This window comes from Coptis chinensis, chromosome 9 (assembly GCF_015680905.1).
Source record: "Coptis chinensis isolate HL-2020 chromosome 9, ASM1568090v1, whole genome shotgun sequence".
Lineage (NCBI taxonomy): Eukaryota > Viridiplantae > Streptophyta > Magnoliopsida > Ranunculales > Ranunculaceae > Coptis > Coptis chinensis.
Genome location: NC_141464.1, coordinates 17,573,953 through 17,594,211, shown reverse-complemented (window position 1 = coordinate 17,594,211; position 20,259 = coordinate 17,573,953). Strand labels below are relative to the sequence as shown.

The window sequence follows — 20,259 nt, the reverse complement described above, 5'->3', positions numbered from 1 at the left end:
GATCGTGTAATAAGGTCACCCATCTGTTAGCGACCAGTACTCATCATCTCAGAGACTGTTTTTGGGAGATGGAAGCACCCACTTGGTTACTAGGACTATTGCAGGAGGAACTTATAACATGTAATATTCAGGTGCCTGACGCACTTTAGTGCATATTTATATATATATAAAGTGGTTTTACCAAAAAAAAAATGTAACCTTGAGTATGTAAACTCTATATTTTGTTTTATCAAAAAAAAAAAAAAAAATAATAATAATAATAATAACCTCACAAATTTCGAAGCGCAGATTGTAAAATACTGCTAAATATCGGAAAAGTGGAAATTTCAGAAAAAGTGGGACACTACTCGCACAGTGTGTGATATTTTTCCCATTTGAAATCCGCAGTTGAAATCCGGTTCATAAAACCCAACTAAAGAAAGGATTCACCCTTTTTCAGCTTCGAGAGGGAAAAAAAATAGAAACACACTCTGCAGTTATTCAGCTCCAATTGTTCTCCGTATAAGTAGCCTCTCTTCTCTTTTTTTACTTAACCGTTTAACTTTCCCGTGCCGTCTTTTACTATTTCAATTCTTATTACTAGTTTTTCAATCAAGGGTTTCCAATTTTGCCCTAAATTCTATCGATTTGACGTTTTTGACCTTCAATTATGTTTGATTATTTATAAACAGGTAGGTATGGTGGAAGCTGACGTGGCAAGTGATATTCCTGGAGAAGGAAATGGAATTGTTAAAGAAAATAAAAAAATGGAAGAAGATGTTAAGGAAGTTGTGGAGGATGTAACTGAAAATGAAAAACAAGTCAAGGACGTGGGAGAAGAAGATGTTAAAGTAGTTGTGGAGGATGTAGTTGAAAAAGAAAAACAAGTCAAGGACGAGGGAGGAAATATGGAAGAAGAAAACGAGACGGAAACTAACAAGGCTGAAGAGAATAAGGAGGAGGTTGACGAGAAAATCGAGGCGGAAGCTGGGAAGAAGGATAAAAAGTCAAAGAAGCGTAGGAGGACAGAAGTGAAAGAAGAAAAGGAGGGGGAGAAGAAAAAAGAGCAGCATGTGAAGAAGGCTAAAGAACCAGTTACGCCCGTTGTTCCTCTTAATCGTCCGGTGCGCGAGCGCAAGTCTGTTGAGAGGTTGGTGGCATCTATTGAGAAAGAGCCATCCAAGGAGTTACTCATAAGAAAGGTTGGTGGAGATTCTCTATTTTATATGACTGTTGTTTGTATATATTTGTAAATGACATACTGTTGGATACATTGATATTGCAGGGTCGTGGTACTGCACTAAAGGATATTCCTAATGGTATGTTTTACCAATTGAATCTTTTCTTTCAGTATTATGCATTATTAAGGCATACAGACTGTTTGAAACTTAGTACCTTCACTATAGTTCTAATGATTCCAGAGGAGCAAAGAAAGTCGACCTTGATTGTCTCCTTTATTATAATTTATTACACTTTCTTCCCCCTTTTGTTATAGATATAAAGCTTACAGAATATGGTGCACTGTCTGGAGTTACTTGTGTATAGAGAGAGAAATTTGGAGGTTTAAATTTGCTCCCCTATGGAGTACTGTTAACATTAAGTACAATTAATATGAGATCAATATGTCTATTGACATAATCGATCCGTGCTGTTTGTGGCAAAGTGGAAATTTCTAGTATTTTCTTGGCTGTGAAGTAGTTTGTAGTGGAAATGGAATTCTTAAGGAAAATCGACATACGAAAGCGCATATGCATGCATGTAATCAAGGTGTTATAATAGGTAGATAGAAACTTATTATGGAACACAAAATAGTACAATCTCGTGCTGGTGTTCTAAGTACATTAAAACTCTCTTTAAAAGCTAAAATAGGCAGTGATTTTAAGTTAAGAGCATAAGTGGAGAACATTATTTCCTTTCTTTCATATTTGTGCATGTAAGTGTGGTGTTATGTTAGTTGATAGTAGTTGACAATGGAACAAAAATACTAATACATCCTTGCCTTGGAGGCTAATGAAGACTTTGCAACAAGTACTTCAAAACTAAAATAGATAGCGATTTAGTCAAGCATAATCGAAGACAACTAAATTCTCTTTTTCCATTTATTTATTTTTTTATTTTGCACCATTCTTTTATATGTGCGTTATATCTGTTTAAACCTAAGTCACATTGACACGGATACGCGTGTCAGTGTCGAACACTGATACATAGTGTCCAACACGGCGACCTATATGAAGTAGGAACTGGGGCACCATCTAATTAAAAAGAAAACAATTACTATATTTTAGATACACAACTAATTGTTAAGACCCTTACAAATCACCTCCTTACAAATAAATAACAATGAAAGTGGTATATAATTGAGTTGTAACTATGTTACTAGTTCTTAGTATTATAGGGTATAGAAGAAACCTTAGTTTTAAATTGTATGCCCAATGTGTCCCCGTGTCAAGCTTCCGGCCCCAGCCCTTGGTGTGGCAAGGGCCTGTAAGCAACCTTTGTTGTCTTTTCAATTTTAAACTGTAGGCATGAAGTACGGTACCTGTTTGCCTAATGTTGCATCTCATGACTGTATCAACAAATTAAGAAATTCCAAAATGCCCATAGTTTTCTGCCTGCCTGTTGGATTGGTTAAAGTTTGTTATAGTCAGAAAAGTCTTGCACTGATCAATGTATAGTGTGCATAAAATGTCTTATTTCAGCTAAAATCGTGCATGCCTATGTGCACACCCACCATTGACAGAAATGTTGTTTAGGGAAAAAATCTTACAAAACCTTGAAAGACAGAAATGTCTGACAGATGGTTGGGTTGCAGTAGTGGTATCTTGCGAAATTTTGTGAGTTTTCAGATATTGGTTACCTGAAATTACAGTAGATATCATGAAATTTCAAGGCATTTTGTTTTAAGAAGCCCACATCGTGTAGAAGCAGTGTTTCCATTTGTGCATATCCGTCCTCTTTCCAGTCACTGAAGCTCTTTCCCTTGGACATTTAAGTTGGTACCATCTTGTTTCGAGAAGCATGAACTCTTGAACTATTAATATCAAATTACGTTGTTCCAGTATTATCTTGTTTTCTTTTATGGATTCAATGTTGGCTGAGATTTCCTTTAGAAGAGTTGGTGATATTTTCAGAAAAGATTTTGGCGTTTTAGTTTCTATGTATGGTTATAACTTATATACTTGTATGCAGTATCAAAATTCAGTTTCACATTTCTAAACCATTCTTTGTGATTATATTTCAGTTGCATATAAGCTTTCGAGAAAGAGGACGGACGAGACTTTTAAACTGCTTCATGTGATTCTTTTTGGGAGGAGAGGAAAGGTAAGCTACAATAATATGGACAAAAGTTTTTCTTTGTGTTGTAGTATTGTTTACGTTATCTTTCATTCCTGTAGCGTTTTGTTATTTGAGGCTTTCTTTATCAGCTATGGTTTGTACTCGATCAGGGCGAAAAGTTGCTATAGTTTCTACTCCAGAACTGAGTTGGTCTTTTGTCTTGAGAAAATTTATTTTTCTTTTTTCTTCATTATTCTGCAATTGAGCTCCATCTGTTTGTAATGGTGTTTCCAATAGCCCTGGGGAAAATTAGGCCGTCTGACGGTCTCCCTTGATCTTTTGTATATTATATTGAATTTTTTTTTGTGCCTCCGTATTGCCTGGGTGGCTCCCAAAACATCGTTAAAACTTAATGTAGTCCAATTGATTCACTTTCCCCCTTTTTTTGAGTCGGGGGAGAGGTTGAAATGAGTGTCTTTCAATGTTGGAGGTTGGGATCTTTATTTGTTGACTGCTTGTAGTTTTGGGCTTTTTAGGTCTTGGTCCTACTAGTAGTGTGGTAATTAGGCTTTGGTCCACAATTGCTTGAATATTAGACTTTAGTCCAACTTATGTTACTTGACCGTGAGTCCACCAAGTTGACCTTGGTCAAACTGTTTACTTTTTGTATATGGCCAGAATACCCCTAAGCGTGCCAGTCACATGTTTTAAAATTGAAGTGTTTGGTTTGCCACATGTTGGTCCGTGAGTGGGTTACTCCAATCTAACATCATATGGCCATTGATTTCATTTTGCTCATCTCAAGTTTGACCCAATAACATATCAAGGCCCAATAACTGCAACTGGGTTGAAACAAACCCAATGTAATCCCCTCTCCCACCCATTTCCAATAACTCATCATCATCACTTCAACAACAACAGCAACCAATCTCTGAATCTATCGCCGATATCGATCATAATCTCAATCTCCTAAAACCCGAACCATCGAATACTAACCCAATTTAGATGCTTAATTCCCTAATCTCCATTATCGAACAAGAAAAAGATGACCCAGAAGCTTCAAATCAGTCTCAAGCAAGTCAAATCATTGCCTTCGAGAAAATCTTTCACTCTGGAAGTAATAGCTTGCTCATTCCACACTTTATTGAATGCTTCACCACTACCAAACACCCAACAACCATCAACCCCAAATGCAATTCCATCATGGTAAACTAGCTTGAAAATGATGAAAATTGATTAGTGAAAAAACTTATTTTCTAGCAAAGCTAATTCCGTGGGATAAGAAAATGGCCATGACTACAATGTTGAGTGGCATGCAACAACATGTGAAGGTTTTTTTCAAGCTCAACCTGGTGTTCTTCACTCCATGCCTTATTTGTCAAGTTTTAGACCATTAATGGGGAATAATAATGGTTAAAACTTAAAACAGTTTGAGTTTTGGGGGCATTAGAAAATCTGAATAGACAACAACTTTTACAGGTTCTAGTGAACTCTTCAGTTGCTCAGACGATAATTTCGCCTAAGAATGGTGTATGTTTTCAGCACTAGTTGAGAAAGATTGGTTGCGTTTTGATTTGAATTTGGGAGTTGATCATTCATTTGAATTTGGAGAGTTGATTTTTTTTATTTTTGAGATTGGGTCTGGTTTCTTGTTTGTTTTTAGTTGGATAAGAGTGTATTTTGGTCTTTTTTGTGTGTTTTTTTTGTGTTGATTTAGGATGTCATGAAATGGGTGGAAGAGAGTATATAATGTTAAATGGTTTATTTATTTATTTCAACTATTGGGCTTTTGTCTGTTAATGGGCCAAACTTGAGATGTGCAAAATGAAAGATAGTCAATGGCCGGATGTTGTTAGATCGCAGTGACCCAATCACGCACCAACACGTCGTGAACCAAACACTATAGTTTTCCTACGTTCTCACTTCATCCTCAAGATTCTAATTATAAAAGATCAACGGATAGAACTTGTTTAGGGGTATTTTTGCCATATATATGAAGCAAGTAGATTGACCAAGGTCAACTTGGTGGACTCACGGTCAAGTAACAGAAGTTGGACTAAAGTCTAGTATTTAAGAAATTGTGGACCAAAGCCTAAAAAACCCTCCAATTTTTTACCATCTCTGTTCATATTAATCAAATTCTAGTCCTGGTAAAGCCTTTACTTTGGAGGTGTATGTTTTAAGGACAGTATTCATCAGTGGGCACTGGTGGATGGCTGTTCCACCTTGCTGACTGCTTCTACCATCTCTTTGCATACTGGTCAACTTTGTTTAAAGACAATTTTTGGAGGTGTATGCTCCAAGAATTGTTAATCACAGTTTGCTTTTCTGTTCTTTTTGGATTTTTCTGGCCATGAGATAAGATGCGATTATAAATTTATGGGCATTGAGATGCATATGGATAGGGTTTTGAGATGTTGGCTCTTCATGATTTTTTTCGTTTGTGCTTGTTTTGATATCTTATTTCCATGGTTAGGTGTGTTGGTTGTTTCTTTCCATCTGAAATGTTTAACTTTCTATACTTCTAAACTATTCTATTGTTGTGATTTGTAAATCAATTGAATATTGCTCCTTTGTGACACGACATCTTTTTGTAGGCATTTAATATCAAGAACAATCTTTCCCAGTTTTCTGGCTTTGTGTGGCATGAGAATGAGGTACTAAAATTTGATATCTATAAATAGTTTTGATTGTTTAGTTGTTTCTCTTCTTTCTTAGTTTCTTTTGTTTTTCATATATATTTTTTATTTGAGTTAAGGAGCATGATTTTCAAATGATCTCCTGTCTAATTACGATGAAAATTTGAAACATTGGGAGTTGACTGAGATTGATGGATACAAAGCATATTCACAGTTTCAAACTTTATTTCAGGAAAAGCAAAGACTGAAAGTAAAGGAGAAATTCGATAAGTATGTTAAGGAGAAATTGTTGGAATTCTGTGATGTGCTTGACATACACGTCACCAGAGCGACATCTAGAAAGGTTTGTTGCATTATTATTCAGCACTGGAAAGTGTTCTTGCAACATACTATTTGTTTATCTTTTTGTTGTTTTAGATGTGCTACTTCTGTGAGGTCCATGTTCATCACAGGCGTCCCAATTGCTGTTTATCACGAGACATCCCAATTGCACTCGTTTTTAACAAGTTATTGCCAATTAATCTCTTATTTAGGAACTTTTAATTAGGAAGCCTATCTTCCTTGTCAAATCATGAATTGGATTGCTGGACTAGGAAGAATTTCCTTTTGGACAAGGCCATTGTCCATCATTTGGTATTGGTACTAAATCTGTTCGAATTACTGGAATGAAGATTCGCTTTAGTGTGTTCTTTTGATAGAATTATGGTAATTTAGTTGTGTATAGACACTCAGAATTTTTACGTTATTCGTCCAAGGCTCATTTATCGAATTTAGGGTTTTAGGGTTCATTCTTTAATTGGTGTTTAGTTGTAGTTGTCCCTGCTTTCAGTATACCTTTTAGGCTTATGTAATGTACGATATCTCATCCTATTGTATCTTTCTGTAGGTATATTAATAAAATTATACTTTACTTATCAAAAACAAAATAAAAAAAAAATCTTGAACTAATGAGATCCATTCATCAGGTTCTCTTTCAAGATTATGTAATGCTCTTTTCCTCATACCCATCCATTTCTTTTTTTTTTTTTTTTTTCAATAACAGTTATGATGCATGTTTGTAAAAATTTTAATGAATTTGAAGACTGAGGTGATGCCTCGGATACATTTCCCTTAAATGAGCGTTTTTGGAGAGAAAACATTATAACATTGTTACATATGATATTTTAAATTCTTTTAACATTCTTAATGGGTATTGTGTCTTTTGACTTTACAAGCTTGGGTTGATATTGTAACTCGCAGGAAGATATTGTAACCAAACTACTAGATTTTTTGGAAGCTCCTTGTGCAACCACAGATATCTTACTTGCCGAGAAGGAACTGGTTTGTTTCTATCGTTATTCTCTTATAATTTTGTATGAAGGACCTTTTTGTTTATTTCTTTTATTTTTTTATTCTTTTAATTTTCTTATACTGGTATGTGTTCTATCAGTTGAGTAAGGGTACAAAAAGGAAGAAGGCAATCCAGAAAACTGTCCCAAAGGTGGGAGATGCTACTGGAAAGCGCTCAGCGAAGGTATCTACATTCTGACAACTCCTTAACTTGGATTGATACACTTTTATTCTATGTAACATGGACACGCCGTATTTCAAAAATAATCCATGTTGGATATGTATCCACGTATTTTGAGTGATATACCTCAATTTTTGAAATTTCGTATCCGTGTTGGATATGGACATGCCTATCCGTGTCAATGTAACTTAGAAGTATGTTTTTAATATTTGACAAATATTATAGGTAAAGTTAAAAACCATATAAGTTTAATATTTCTTATTTGGTCAGATTTCGTGCAATGTTTTGTTTGTTTGTTTGTTTGTTTGTTCTGAATTGCGATTGTTCATCTACTTATTTCGGTCACGGATATAAACATTTTTGTTGTTATTACTTATTACTAATAATCTAGTGTAGTGCCTCTAAGTCAGATTAACACGAATACGCGTACCGGTGTTCATTTGTTTTGTTTGTTTGTTCTGCCTCTAAGTCAGGTTAACGGATATGCGTATTGGTGTTCGACACGACGACCTATATGAAGTAGGACACAGGGACACAACCGATTAAAAGAAAACTCTTTAGTTACACCACTAATTCTTCGGCTCAAGACCTTAGAAATTACCTCCTTACAAATAATTAACTATGAAAGTGGCATATCATGGAGCTGTAGCTATGTTAATGGATTATTTTCTTAGTCTTTTAGGTTATAAAAGTGACCCTAGCTTGAAATCGTATTTACGTACAACGTGTGTCTGACACGAGTGTTCGTGTGTCCGAGATGATTTTTTTTTTTAAGAATGTGAAGTGTCCATGCTACTTAGCTTGGCCTCATCCATTGGTGGGATTTCTGGATAGGCCTTGACATAAGTGTGTTATAGATTATTGCGTTTTCCACAGTCCTGGTCATACTTTCTATCTGATGTGAGACTAAACCCCCATGGGCGATGGGGTATGAAAAATACCCTTTCCGGGCTTGCCGAAAAACTTGTTCCCGTCCCTATAAGTATGCTATCTTATGTACACAATTTATAGGTTCTTGTAATTCTGTGTAGAAGATTTTGCTATTATTTTAATTGAGTTTTGGATTTTCCATGGGACTTATTATTGTCTTACTCAGAAACGAAGAAAGGTGGCTGATGACACACCTATCACAGAGAAGAATGTCCCTGAAACTGAGGAGTCTGAAGATAAGGACGGTGAAGAGAACACTAATGGAATTCCAGGTGGATCTGAAGATGTGGCTGAGAAGTCTGACCCTGAAGAAAAGGAAGGCGAATCTGAAGAAGAAACAGTGAAACAAAAGCAGGATTTAAAGGAGACCCCATTAAAGGAACCCTCTAAGAAAACCAAATCCAAGAAAATAGCAACCCCCAAGAAAGCCACTCCTATTGTGTCTCCTGAAAAATCCTCACTCAAATCAACAGTAAAGCGCCATAAGGATGCTGATGGAGTTGACAAGAAAAAAGATGGAGAAACTTCTAAGACAGCTAAGAAGAAATCTACAACTCCAGAAACTACCACGAAAAAAGACAGAAAGGAGAAAACGGGTAATACTTATTTCTTTCCTTTGTATTTGTGAGATACTGCATAAGTTTTTTAGTATAATGAGAACTGCAAAAAGTTTGCTCTACTTTTTTTCTTCTTTTACTGTGACGTGATTAAATACATTGATTACTGAATTATTTTTACTTTGGTTCTATTTTAAACTGTGTTTGGCTTTTGAAGGTAAAAAAGTGACGAAAGAGAAGAGTAAACTCAAAGAGAAATCTGGCCCAACTGAGGTTCAAATAAGGGATGTTGTCTGTAATATTCTGAAAGAAGTTGATTTTAATACGGTAAGCTGTTTTAGAATATCGTGTCTTGTGTTACATTTGAATGGATTTCCTAGGTCAGCACATCTTACTTCGCTGTAGCATGTGCCTAACTCGCGAGTGGGGGTTGGGACTTTTTTTTTTTATCGGTAAAGTATATATATATATATATATATATATATATATATATATATATATATATATATATATATATATATATATATCGAAAAGAAAAAAGGATGAGATATCCTTTCGTACAAGCTACAAAATACTAAGAAAAAAAGGTTAGGACTTCTAGTCCATTGGTTAGATTCTGCCATACGTGTCCTGCATGTAATCATCTAATACTTCTATTGAGTGAATGTTCAAGGTTTGAACTGCAATGATATTTTGATTTCGGTCCGATATTGTTTGGATCATAAGATTTGCAAATTCAAGTGAGGTGATTTTATGGCGTAGGAATCTACTATGTATGTCCATGTCCGCATACTATAGAGTGCTGCCTCTCCTGACATCCTACCTGATGTGGATCATTATTTCAATTTGATTTACTTTTTGAAGTCTTCTCTTTTGTTTTTTGTTTTCTTTTTTGGTTGTGTTGCATAGCTACTCACCTGTAGTTATTTATTATCGTACACATCATGATGCTATTTTCTGTCACTTTGTTTTGCAGGCAACATTCACTGACATTCTCAAGAAACTTGGTATATTTTTTTACTTTATTCTATCTATACCTGCGTCTTGATCCATACATCTGAATATGTGGTAATTTGGATAATTTAATAATGGAATAGTGAAGCAAAGATTTTCTATCCTCCTTTTGATGAAAGACTTAGCAAAATTGTAATGGGGGATGGACTAGGCTCTGTGTATCATAGATTTATTAATGAAAGCTAGGGATGTTGTAATCCCACTTAATCGTCAAAAAAAAGATTTACTGAAAGTGACAGTTTCACAGTTAGAGGTTTTTATCACCTTTTCGGGGGTGTATATTTCACAAGTGCTATAGATGGCAGCAGTGTTGTCTTTGAAGCTCAATTTGTTTGCTTTGAGGTATTAATAGGTTTCAACAGCTTCTAGGCGAATTCTTGTAAATTAACTGGGCCCCTTGCTTGGAGGGTTGTATTTGCTTGGATCTGTGATAAGTTATGTTTCTGTTACCTGAATATTAATTTCTGGCTGACAATTTTATTCCCTTTTCAGCCGGGCATTTTGGTGTTGATCTCACACCGAAAAAGGCAGATATAAAACTCATAATCCAGGAAGAGCTGACCAAACATGCAGGCGAGGAGGAAGATGAGGACGATGAAGAGGATCCGGATTCTGCTGCTGAAGAAGCGGATGCGTGACTGCTATAGCATGAATAGGGATACACTGTATCTTTGTTGTTCAACGTATTTATACAGCTTCAATGTATGCTGAGTGGCCAGTAGGAGCTGCTATGCATAATTAAATGATAGATTAGGTTTACAGCAGGTGTGACATAAACCTAGGGCGCAATGAGCAATTGTAGTGCTCAAGCATGCACAGCTGATGTTAATTATTGTATGTTTACAGGTGTAGCCTTTTGTTAATTTATGCCATCTTCAATAGATATTCCCTTGATATATGGACTGACGAAGTGGTAGTCTTCAAGCACACGTCCAGTATAGCTCATCTATCAAGCAAACTGGAGAGGCAAGACACTTTTAACCATAATTTTTTATATTGAACATTGTAATTGATGAGGATCTTTCCAGTTTTGTGGAGGCCATTTTGTTTGATTGCGTACATGCATGCTCGTCTGTTCTGCGGGAAATTAAAGGGTCTCCTTATTGTCCGTAAATGTACAAAATTGCTTGCCTCTGAATAACAGGTACCACTGTTTATAAGGCCATGACAAGGGAGGTGCTTGTAGGTTTTCTCAGCGAGTAAAAAACTCAGAGCTTCCAGCCAGCTTATGCTGGAAAATTAACTTATGTGAACCTCTTTATTGATAGGGTCTGATGGCATTATGGCGGTGAAAGTTGAGGGAATGGCGGTAGTAGCGATCAGACAAGTATTTGGGTAACGCGGAGAGTGATAGCGGTTCTGGTCTTTTTCACATGCCAGTCGAAGTGGCAGTTGAATTTGTATATTTTCCTACATGCCATTTATAGTGCAGACCAAAGCTGTCTCTATTGGTTGCCTTAATCTGGTTCCCTCCTGTTGTGTTATACTGTTGAAGCGTACAAAAACTACTAGAGTTAGTCTTAGATAATAGCGTATATTAGTATTGGTTAACTGCACATATTGTTGCTGCACTAATAATTGCTTATCCTACGGTCCTACCTCAAATAAGCCATTAGTCCATTACCGAACCCCCACCATTAGCCATGCATTATGGACGCATTCAGACTTACCTGCCTTCAGAGTTCTGATTTCACCTGACTGCAACTTTTCTCCAAACATTATTTATATCTCTACACTATATGATAGCCCGGTCTTTAGGAGGCACATTTCTCAACCAATCAGTATATTTCTAATCTCTCTATTTTAATATTTTAGAACCACCTCTCTTAATTACTCTAATCAGCTCTCTCTTTTTCAAACAATTTACAAAAAACTCCCTCACTTTATTGAAATTTGAAATAGCTTCATATTATTTAAAATAATTTAGAAAACTTCATTCACGTTACTAAATTAAATTATATTCAACCCTTCTTAATGTTTTTAGATTATTTTTTAGATTAGAACTAGAATTCAAAAAATCATACTATCCGAGAGATGTTAGAGCGATAGGTTTAAAGACTTGAAAAAACACCAATGCGTAGCACAGTTCGCATACTTGTATATATTTCAAAAACGTTTCCCAACAAGGGGGTCGTTATTCGTGGTGGTACAAAACCGTGACAACGGCATTTAATCAGTGAATATTATATGTCGAGGGTCGGACTATACCCGAATGCCATCCGGAGTTTTGAAATCTTAAACTATGAGTATCATAGTACAAAATATCGTGATATATTGCGATAAACATTGAGATTTCAAGAAAAAATACATAAATATCACGATATATTTAGAGATATATAAGACTGCAAATATCGATGATATTTTGACGATATTTACGATATTTGTGATATTTAGAGATATTTAGCAATATTTGGAGATATTTTGTATAGGTAACAAATTTATTTAATATTTAATATTATATTTCAAATAAATATAAATAATATATATATATAGTAATTCTCTAAAAAGTTACTTAAGTTAACTTAAAATAAATACGCAAGTAAAACTTCACATACAAAATGAATTCAAACCTAATTTTTTGTGGTTACGAAGCACTCACCATAATGATTATCTTCCCAAAATTTTAGCTCATTTGGAAACCTCTACATAGATAAAAATTGTTGTCATTTTTAAAAAGAAATCTAACGGTCCAAAAATGTTGAATTTTTGTAATCGTTTTTTGTCAATGTTATAGGTTTCCAAAAGAGCTGAAATTTTTTGTAGACGATCTTAATATTGAGTATATTATATTCACAAAAAAAAATTGATTTAAATTCATTTTGTAGGTGAAGTTTTACTTACGTACTTATTTTAAAGTTAACTTAAGTAGCTACTTTTTAGAGATGGACTATATAATATACGATTAGGCTATAGTGACACTCTTATCTCACACCTCTCCTGGTCCCTCAGATCTCAGGATGAGATGATCAGATCTAAAATTTTGAAAACCAAAAAATGAAAAATGCAAAAATTTTTATCTTCTTCTTCTCCACTCCAGAAATTTTCGAATCTAGATCTGGTGAAGCATTAAGAACTTGTGTTTGGTACACTTCCAAAAATCCCACTTCTTCTCACTTTCAATTTTCGAATATAGATATGGTGAAGCATTGAACAGTTCTGGTGAAGCATTAAGAACTTGTGTTTGGTACACTTCCAAAAATCCCACTTCTTCTCACTTTCAATTTTCGAATATAGATATTGATAAGAGCCCAAAACTGTAGTTTTAACCCCTTAGCAGTCATACTTTTAGACCAATTATGTGAGTAATAAGTAAGAGTTAATACCGACGTGTTTTATGTATTTCGGGCTTCAAAGTCAATTATAATGCGAGGAATGTGCCACTTTGATGAGATAAAGGAGCAATGGTTGGTTCTTAAGGAGTTCGGTGATTAAAGGCCAAGATTCAAAGACAAAGCCTTTGTAAAGCACTGGTCAAAAGATGAAAAGTCAAAGTCCACGCAGCTTAAAGCAAACAAGCACAAAGAGAACTTCCGAAGACCATATCTTTGGACTCAGACCTTGGAATTGGGCCTACCTTATGTCAAAATGACCGGCTCGGAAAGAGCTTTCCAATGGACCAAGCTTTGACCCAATCAGAGGAGTAGAAGTTGACGAAAAGTCTGCTGAAGCCAACTGCACTGAAGAGGCCTTTTGATTTGAAGAATTGAGTTTTGGGCCCGATCCTCCGGCCCAAAACATGACTCCAAGCCCATGCACGATTTTTGGATCGGAACATATAAAACCAAAGCTTAGCTCTTTGTTAATGGTAGCTAGTTAGACCTAAAATAATATAGATAAATCTAGATCTGTTTTCATTAATGAATTTAAGTTTTAGTTCCATTTTAGGTTCTTGTTTTAGATTAAGTCTTTGAATCATTATTCTTGATTGATTAGATAAATAAAAAATAGTTATTTTAGCAAGTTGAATTGTGGTATTTCAATTTATAGATCTAGTTTTAATTATTGTTGGTTACCATTTCTTAGTTGTTAATTAGAATTTAATCATTGTTTAGTTTAGATTAAGTAGATTTGAATCTTGATATTATGTTTAGTTATAATAATATGGGAAATGATGTTTTGATGACTCAAGGCTAAAACATCCATTAGAGGGTTGATGAAGCCTTGATGAAAACTTAGTTGTTTAGTATAGAATCGTTGTAGAATCTATTCCACTCTAGAAGGAAGGTGGTGTTTAGCCATGAGAATGGGGTGGGCGACCTCACATGCTAGTTAGTACTTGGTAGAAATGCCATGAACACTAGGGATTAGACTCGAAATTCTTGCCGGAAAAGCGTAAGAATCGAGATCGACAATCTATACTAGGTTATTAAGTTGGATTCGAGGTGGATTTAATTCCCCTCTATTTCTTTATCTAGATTCAACAATCGTATTTCCGTAGCTTTCGTAGATTAACTTTAGTTTATATTTTATCTTGTTATTTATTATATCTTGTTATTTAAATTAACGCGTCTTGTTAGCATAACATTTCGTAAAGCTCTCATTAGACTTAAGACTGATTTCTTAGACTTAGAAAACAATTCATGCTAGGAAACTAGGAGTGGAACGAACTTCCTACTCCACTTAGTGCAATTCGCATCGAGAGTAGAAGCTTTGATAATTGAGATTAAAAGATCAGTTTTAGTTTACTTACGTTTTGAATTCATCGTTCATTTCGTAGGTAAACTATTCATTTTATATTTATCAGATATGGTGAAGCATTGAACAGTTCTGGTGAAGCATTAAGAACTTGTGTTTGGTACCCAAATGCACGCACTTTATCAGTCTAGATGCTTTCATTTACATAACATCTAAATTCTTCATCTATTTAGCTTACATGAGTAACAACTTTTGGCACTCGGCAGTGTTGATGCTCACCATATGCTCGTAGGTCTGTAACATCAAATGTTATACTTCGAATCCGTAGAAAAGCATGGTCACAATGTATGCTCCTGTACAATGCCCCAGGACTACTTCTTGAGATTCAGATTATTATTATTTTGTAATGTTCAAAAATGGAAGTGGAATAGATTCAATAGAAGCAAATGCATTATAAAGAAGAACAATGTAGTATCATTTGTATGTTGTATTTCTGAATGCAAATAAAGTCAGACGTATTGTACATCCCGATTATCAATTTGTAGTTGCATCATTTTTGTTCTATATGTGTTTATCAGAGAGATGTTCCATTGTTCTTCACGATTCACACAAAATCTCATTCAGCGATTCATAGATTCAAGTTCTTAATACCCAAAAATCCCACTTCTTCTCCACTTCCAAAAATCCCACATACCCAAATGGTCCTTGTGTTTGGTATATCACGAAGCAAGGAACTTAACAGATAGGTAAACTCTGCCAGAGTTTTAACTAGCATTTTTAGTGAACTATGTCAGAATTTTGCCTTGTTTCAGTTTAGAATTTTGGCTGTCAGAATTTTGGCTTGAGTTTATACAATTTTTCCTTGTTTCAGTTCTGAATTTTGGCTGTCAGAGTTTTATATGGCTATCAGAGTTCACGAAAAAATAAAGGTGTAGTAGTGCACTTGACTATCAATTTCATCTCACATGAATCTAGGAGAAACAAACGGAAGAGGGAAAATGAATAAGTCTCAAATCACCAACAACGGGATATGAATAAGTCTCAAATCACATGTCCTAAGCAAGACTAGCGTCAATCCTACATATAGTTCACATCCAAATCCACAACAAAAAATCTACCTATTCTAAACTGGAATCTTCTAAAGTTGGAGATCGTTTAACCCCAATAGTCTAATACAATAAATAAACTACAGAGAAAGATAAAACCAAAGAACACAGAAGAAAAGAATTAAAGCACCAAATCTTGAATCATTATTAGAAGTGATATATGAACACAAACTACATCCAATGAACATGTAAGATGACACGATCCACAACTCTTGATTTACAAGTAGGCTATAGCCAAATCCCTTGCCATACTACTATGTGATCAAAATCTTCAATGAGTTGAATTACATGACAATATGACCAGAACATACGAAAACAAACTACATCCCAAATGTAGATTTTTTATGAACTCTTCTCACTACAGAACACAGAAGGAAGCCTGTTAGTAGAGGTGAAAGTGCGCGCGCGCTTAGTTTACCCTTCTTACAGGCGCACATGCACTCAGAGCTTTTGTTTGGGCTCTTCTGACATGAGCGCGGGCGCACCCTTATCAAGGCAAAATCAAGCGCGCGCACCCTATGATTTTTCCTCGAACCAAAAATCCAGTAACATGAGGGCGGGCTTCTTTATCTTGGATGAATCTACCCAAGTAATGAAGTTTTCCATGTTTCTTGTCACTAGATAGGCACAATCAGTAACTATGTTTGGACCCACCCTAACGCAGCCCTGCTCAATGTAGATCACAGCTTCTTTCAATTGCTCTGCAAACTTTCTCCTCATCCGAACAGTTGATAGTCTTCACCTGCGTATACAATACCGTGCACATGTTACATTAAATCATATTCTTCAACTATAACATCAAACTTCAACTCATGCGTGTTAGCACTTCAAGAACAGCGGTGAACATCAAACTTCAAATCTTTATTTCTTGGCTTTGACAATTTTTAACTTAATTCATTTGTGTAAAGAAGCGACATCGATTAATAGCGAAAAATATACAAGTAGAAAATCAAGGAATCAGACAATAGACCTACTAGCTAGGGAAAGTATAGTAAAACAAATCCAACCCATTCCAATAAAGGAATATATCAAACAAATCCAACCCATTGCAAAACCTACCGAATGAATGTCTCGGATGCTAAGATACTATGCAATAACATATACAACGAAAAGTACCTTACAAAAGAAGACACTGACAATTTATCACACACAAAGGCAAGCTCTTCATTTGTTGGATTACACCCATGCATGTTATACCTGTCATTGTCATAGAAAGGTTACTGAAGGATACCAATTAACTCTCACCCTTCGTCCCTCTGACTCTCTGAGAACATCTAGCAATAGAATAAATTTGTCATTCGTCGTTACTCATTAGGCATGTACAAAATGTCAATATCTTTCTCTCCCTAGAAAGTACTTCACATTCTATGTCAAATGTACTACAAGATAGTTATTTTGTTTGAGATAATGTCTTAGATTGTTAACCATGTCTACATATTAAGAGCTATAACCAAAACAACAAAAGAATTAAAACAAAAATCACATATTACGAATTGAATTCATATTCCAACAAGGATCACCAAAGGGAAATAATAAACACCTTGAAATGAATGAGCTCGTCCGAGTTCTTGAACCAAGATGCTTGATAGTATTGACAACCCAAATGTATGCATTTAACGGGTCAGAGTACAAAGAATGATCATGAGCTTAAACCTGCAATGAACAACTATGGGGCCGAGGTTGGGTGGAACATGATAAATCATCTCTAAGATTTCACGAACAACAATTGTGTCCCCAGGCACTCCATGATCAGGCCATTCAGGGTATTATATATGGATGACAGAGTGGGATGTTTCATCTGACTGTTCAAACATTTAAAAAATAAATAATCAAATAAAAAACAAAATCAAATAATTAAATACCTAAAACATTAGTTCTTAAAGGATGATCATTTCTCAAAAAAGCAAAACCCCCAAGTTGTTTGATAACGAGTGATATACAATAAGAAATACCTTAATTAGCAAAACCCCTAAAAAAAATACCTTAATTGCTTGATAATCAGAAAGAAAATCGAGTTGGAGTAGTTGGAGTTCAGATATGTTTTTCAACAAGTTGGAGTAGAAAAATTCAGGTTTTTTCTTTGGTGGGCTGATTTTGATGAAGAATGTATGAAAAATTGACATTTTATTGCGAATTTGGAGGAGTACAAGCTCAAATTCTTTGGTGGGCTAAGTGAAAAGGTTGGTCGGAGGCGTTGAGATTTGTTAATGAGAGAAATTCGATTTGTTTGGGAGAGAAAAAAATGAAAACTTCCAATCTTCCCTTCTCTCATTTGCCAAACCGATATACGAGGGTTTGTAAGGGTTCAATTTGTCGGAATATTTGTTTCTAGAGTGGAGAAGAAGAAGACCATGAGAGACGAGAAAAAATTTCGTATTTTTTCATTTTTTGGTTTTTGAAATTTCAAAATTTCGAGTTTTTATCAGAATTAGATCTGATCATCTCATCCTGAGATCTGAGGGACCAGGAGAGGTGTGAGATAAGAGTGTCACTATACCTAGTTTTTTTTTTTTTTTTTTTGGTTGGTAAGCGAGGTTGTTTTAGAGGTCCACTACCCCTTTTCATTAAACAAAAAAAGCTTTCAGTTACATCTCTCATACTCTCTTCCTATGGCATCATCAAAGGCTATTTTTCTTACATCCTCTACAAAAAAACTAGGTACAAGTTCTATAAATATTACATTTGGGCAGTTCGCAGTGAGTGCGTCTGCAAGTTTGTTTGTCTCTCGATATATATGGTTTATGGAGAAAAAAGTGAGACGACTTTGCATTGCTTCTATGTTTTTTTATCATTTTTCTCGCCTGCCAGGGGTATCTCTTCATTTTTAGAAATGCTTCCACGTTGGAGGAATCTGTCTGCGCTTCTACCCTTCTAACATTGTGTGCTAAGGCTAGAACGAGCCTTTGCTCTACGCCTTGCAATTCCACCATTGCTATGTTGTTGTATGTTGAATGCCCATGGGCTGCTGCCACTACAAGCCCATTGCTATCTTGTATTACTGCTGCCCACAGTCCCTGTGTTCCTTTCACACTCCCATCAGAGTTTAGAGTGTGATTGCCTTCCCTCGCCTTCTACCACTTGCATCTGATTTTTTTATGCTGAGTCCCCTCTATTTGCTTTTGCCACAATTGTTCGAACCTCTCCTTTTTAGGCCCCTCATCCATTTTAACCTCCATTGCTTGGACCTTAATCTTAACTTCATTTATGATCAGTTGCGTTACTGTTGCTGTAGTCGCAAACTTGTGTTCGAAGCATATGTTGTTCCTCTCTTTCCAGGTCCAATAAATGTATCCTGTTCATAGCAGCCTCAACACCAACACATCTTGGTAGCCTCCTTTCCCTATAGTTTTCTGTGCTATCCAGTCTTGTTCACGCTCAGGGCCGGGACTAGGCCTATGCTATCTAATGCTTTGCATAGGGCCCCCAATATAAACAAAAGAAAAAGGCCTCGTGAAGCTCTTAAAATCCCACTATAGTGTTAGAAACCCAGACAAAAGCCCAATTTTTTAGACTTTGCATTGGGCCCTTTGAAACAAAGAGCCGACCCTGTTCACGCTCCCAAGTGGTTTCTATCTCTCTTCGACACCCAGCTCTTGCTATTAACCTTTCCCATATCTCTCGGCCATAGCTGCAAGTAAAGAACAAGTGTTTTGGATATCCACGATATTTGCATGTGAAACAATATCAAATATCCATGATACATGTCAAGTTTCAATTCAAAACAACTGTAGAGGATAGTATTTTCTGCTAATGACTCACAAAACCATTTTCATCAATGAAATAACTCACGGACCCAATTTCTTGATTTTAATAACCCTCAAGGAAAAAATAAGTTGGCCCGATTTATTTTATATTTCTTAAATACCACTTTTACCCTTTTCTGTTAATAAACAAAACTACGAGTGAGAGAACTCAAAGCCCCTTTCTTCTCCAACTGACCTGACTTTTTGATTCATGACACACTTCATCAAACTACAAATCATATCCCTTCCCTGTTTTAATCAAACAAAATTATGAGAGAGAAAACCCAAAACCCCTTCCTTGTTTTAATCAAACGAAATTACGAGAGAAAAAACCTAAAACCAAAGTCGAGAAATAGACGAAGTTGTGCGAAGCTTCAGTTATTTTAAAGAAGTTAAACAAAGATGGTAACCATTATCTAAAAAATCAAAGACATTGAAGATGAAGTATCACACCATTATCATTTATTTTTTTTAATTAAACCCTGGTGGATCTTTAGCCCAAATGGGCGAGCACTTTGGAGATATCCAAAGGTGATGGTGGTTCGATTCCATCAAGATCCTCTAAAATTTTAATGTTAATCAAACAATGATTGTTCATTTTTTACTTGTTGAACGTATTGTTGTTCATACTACTTTAAGTATGAACACGTATTGTTCATATCTGTTTTGGGTATAAACATTTATTGTTCATATCTGCTTTGGGTTCATGTTTTTTTGTTAGTATGAACATGTATTTTTCATATCTGTTTTGGATATGAACAATTAATGTTCATATATGTTTTGGGTATGAACATTTATTGTTCAAATATGTTTTGAGTATGAACAATCAATGTTCATCTCTATTTTTGGTTCATGTTTTTTTTAAGTAGG

The 20,259-nt window shown here is 35.4% G+C and overlaps 1 protein-coding gene across 3 annotated transcripts; it reads left to right on the top strand.

The window, feature by feature from the left end:
- Window positions 1-279: 279 nt before the first annotated feature.
- LOC147475073 (DEK domain-containing chromatin-associated protein 1-like) lies at window positions 280-10,801 on the top strand. Of its 3 annotated transcripts, none has more exons than XM_086581664.1 (12): window positions 280-499; window positions 672-1,181; window positions 1,265-1,298; window positions 3,221-3,300; window positions 5,853-5,912; window positions 6,127-6,237; window positions 7,134-7,214; window positions 7,324-7,407; window positions 8,501-8,930; window positions 9,109-9,218; window positions 9,868-9,898; window positions 10,398-10,801. In XM_086581664.1, exons 2-12 carry the CDS (start codon window positions 678-680, stop codon window positions 10,541-10,543), a joined length of 1,671 nt encoding a protein of 556 aa, XP_086437790.1. In that variant the 5' UTR covers window positions 280-499; window positions 672-677; the 3' UTR covers window positions 10,544-10,801. The 3 variants fall into 3 exon arrangements, with proteins under 3 accessions (XP_086437790.1, XP_086437789.1, XP_086437791.1); XM_086581663.1 differs by having other exon boundaries at window positions 370-505; XM_086581665.1 differs by lacking the exon at window positions 5,853-5,912 and having other exon boundaries at window positions 370-505.
- Window positions 10,802-20,259: the final 9,458 nt, after the last annotated feature.